Source organism: Penaeus vannamei, chromosome 19 (assembly GCF_042767895.1).
Source record: "Penaeus vannamei isolate JL-2024 chromosome 19, ASM4276789v1, whole genome shotgun sequence".
NCBI classification, from domain to species: Eukaryota; Metazoa; Arthropoda; class Malacostraca; order Decapoda; family Penaeidae; genus Penaeus; species Penaeus vannamei.
The window spans coordinates 9,699,265-9,701,764 of record NC_091567.1 but is presented as its reverse complement, the minus strand read 5'-3'; the positions used below and the strand labels follow the sequence as shown (position 1 = coordinate 9,701,764).

The window sequence follows — 2,500 nt, the reverse complement described above, 5'->3', positions numbered from 1 at the left end:
AGACAGCATAAGTAGTAGCTCGCGGGAGGAAAAGCGCTCGATAAGACCGCTACATTGCATTTTTTCCCAAGTTGAGCGGAAAAAAGACGCTCATTGTGGCGAGTCCACAGTTATTCGAAGAGTCCTCGATCCTGCCAAGCGTAGAGCATTGAGGAAGGTCTCAGAGCCTCGAGTGAGTGCCAGCGGGAGCTTAAGCATACTCACCGAACTCTTACGCATTCTCTAGCATTTTCTTTCTTCTCTCCGGAGCGTATTTTTCTCATTCTGAGAAGAACAAGGTTCCAATCAACAAAAAGGATTATAAAAAAATAACGAGGCCGCTAACCTATCCTCATTGTTTGAATACCAGCGACGTAAAAAGAAAAAAAAACTCACAATCAGCCCCTGAGTGACTCACCGCTAACCGTTGACAATAGGAAATTACATCGCTGCAGAATAGCAAAAAATATACAATCATTTCCTAATTCGCGTTACTTCGGACCTCCTATCATCGTCTCCGTTACAACGTACCGGATCTGACGTATGAAGTTCACCGGAGGTTCAGACGGCGTGACGTCATAAGATTGCATCATATATCGGGAATTTTAGTGCATTATCGTACACTACGAGAACTCTTCCTTAGCTTGCTGGTATTCAGTTTTTTTCAGCGTCTTCAGAAAATAATCGTATTTACAAAATATAACATACTTTCGAAAGATTAACGATCATTATATAAAAGTTTGTGAGCAACAATCGTACACAAAAGCCTACGGGGAAAGTTCTTCATCTTCCACAAACGTCGGCGATCACGAGGCAAGTGAATGAAATTCCCCGGCATGCTGGTTGTGACGTCATCTTGAAGTCTTTGCTGCGATTGGTCGAGCGGAGGGCTGGGTCGGTGCGCGCCACGCCCCCCCACACATATATAGAGCCGGCGTCTCCGCAGCGCAGCATTGCGGAATTCCCATCCATCCACACTAGGCAAGGTACCTCGGTGTGGCCATCCAAACCATCTCTGCAACTTTACGATAGAAATGGCTCTCCAGACATCTAATCGTCGGCTTCATGCGGGTCAGAACTTTCTTAGTTCATAGCAATACGCCCCCGCAACAGCCTAAAAAGAGTACAAGAAGTTGCTAAACATCATCTACAAGTAGCTTCAGCTTCCAAGCTTTTGTTTACTTTTTTGTAAGTAGAACCGAAAGCAGTGATACCAGTCTTTGCTAGTCACAACTTCATCGTCTACATTGCATCTACCTACATCAGCAACGTGCGAAAGCAATAACTACCCGTCCATAACAAGCATCACAAGAGTACAACTCGAGGCCTTTGTCTGCAGCAGCACAACCGGCACAGCACAAAAGAGACGGTGAGGAAGAAAGAAGAAAAGAAAAAAATCCAATCCAAGATGGTCGAGGAAGACTTCGTGGTCCTTGCGAAGGACCGGAAATTCCTGCCGTACTACAGCGACTCGCAGAAGGAGTGGAAGGAGCCGTTCTTCTTCATCCAGGCCGCCGACACGCAGTTCGGGATGCAGGAGAAGTACGTGGAGGGCAAGAGCGGCGACTACGGCTGGGAGCAGGAGATGGCGTGGTGCCGCCAGATGATCGCCGACGTGAACGCCATGTGGCCCAAGCCCAAGTTCCTGGTGGTCTGCGGCGACATCCTGGACGCCATGCCGGACAGCGAGCCCGAGGCGCGCCGCCGCCAGGAGGTGGACTTCAAGCGCGTCTTCGCCGGACTGGACATCCCCCTGGTGTGCGTGTGCGGCAACCATGATGTCGGCAACACACCCACGCCCTCCACCGTGGCCCAGTGGCAGACCTCCTTCGGCGACGACTACTTCAGCTTCTGGTGCGGAGGCGTGTTCTTCATCGTCCTCAACTCCCAGTACTACGAGGACTCATCGCAGGCGGAGGCGCTGGCGGCCGAGCAGGAGCGCTGGCTCGAGGAGCAGCTAGAGGTGGTGAGGCGAGAGAAGCCCCAGCACGCCGTGGTATTCCAGCACATCCCGTGGTTCCTGCGCACCCCCGAGGAGGAGAAGGAGTACTTCAACATGGAGATCGGCCTCCGCTCCGCCATGCTGGAGAAGTTCCACTCTGCTGGCGTCAGGTACATCTTCTGCGGCCACTACCACCGCAACGCCGGCGGATTCTACAAGGACCTGGAAGAGGTCGTCACGTCCGCCGTCGGGGCCCAGTTGGGCGACGCCGGCCACGGCTACCGCTTGGTCCGCGTCCTCGAGGACCGCCTCAGCCACCACTACTACCGCCTCGGCACAGCGCCCACGCACATCCACCTGCCGAAGCCCTACAAGTCGGAGCCCGTCAGCAAGGGCCTGGCCAGGACCTGGTCCTTCAGCCAGGCCGCCGACGCCGTCTCCAGGGGCTGGTCTATCGGCCTGTAGACGCTCCTGCTGGGGCTGCCCTGCTGGTGCTTTTCTGCCGGCATCGCAAGCTCTGTGCTCTGTGATGACTGTGCTATTGTGTTCATCACCATTGCCATCATCATACTCATTCAC

General features: G+C 53.4%; 1 protein-coding gene across 1 annotated transcript in view; it reads left to right on the top strand.

The window, feature by feature from the left end:
- Nucleotides 1-2,500, top strand: part of LOC113813162 (serine/threonine-protein phosphatase CPPED1) — a 3,197-nt gene that overhangs the window by 512 nt on the left and 185 nt on the right. Inside the window, exon 1 of the mRNA XM_027365111.2 lies at nucleotides 1-2,500. This exon is cut by the window's left edge and continues 512 nt beyond it; it is cut by the window's right edge and continues 185 nt beyond it. Coding sequence (XP_027220912.1) covers nucleotides 1,388-2,386 — 999 coding nt within the window. The 5' untranslated portion in view covers nucleotides 1-1,387 and the 3' untranslated portion in view covers nucleotides 2,387-2,500.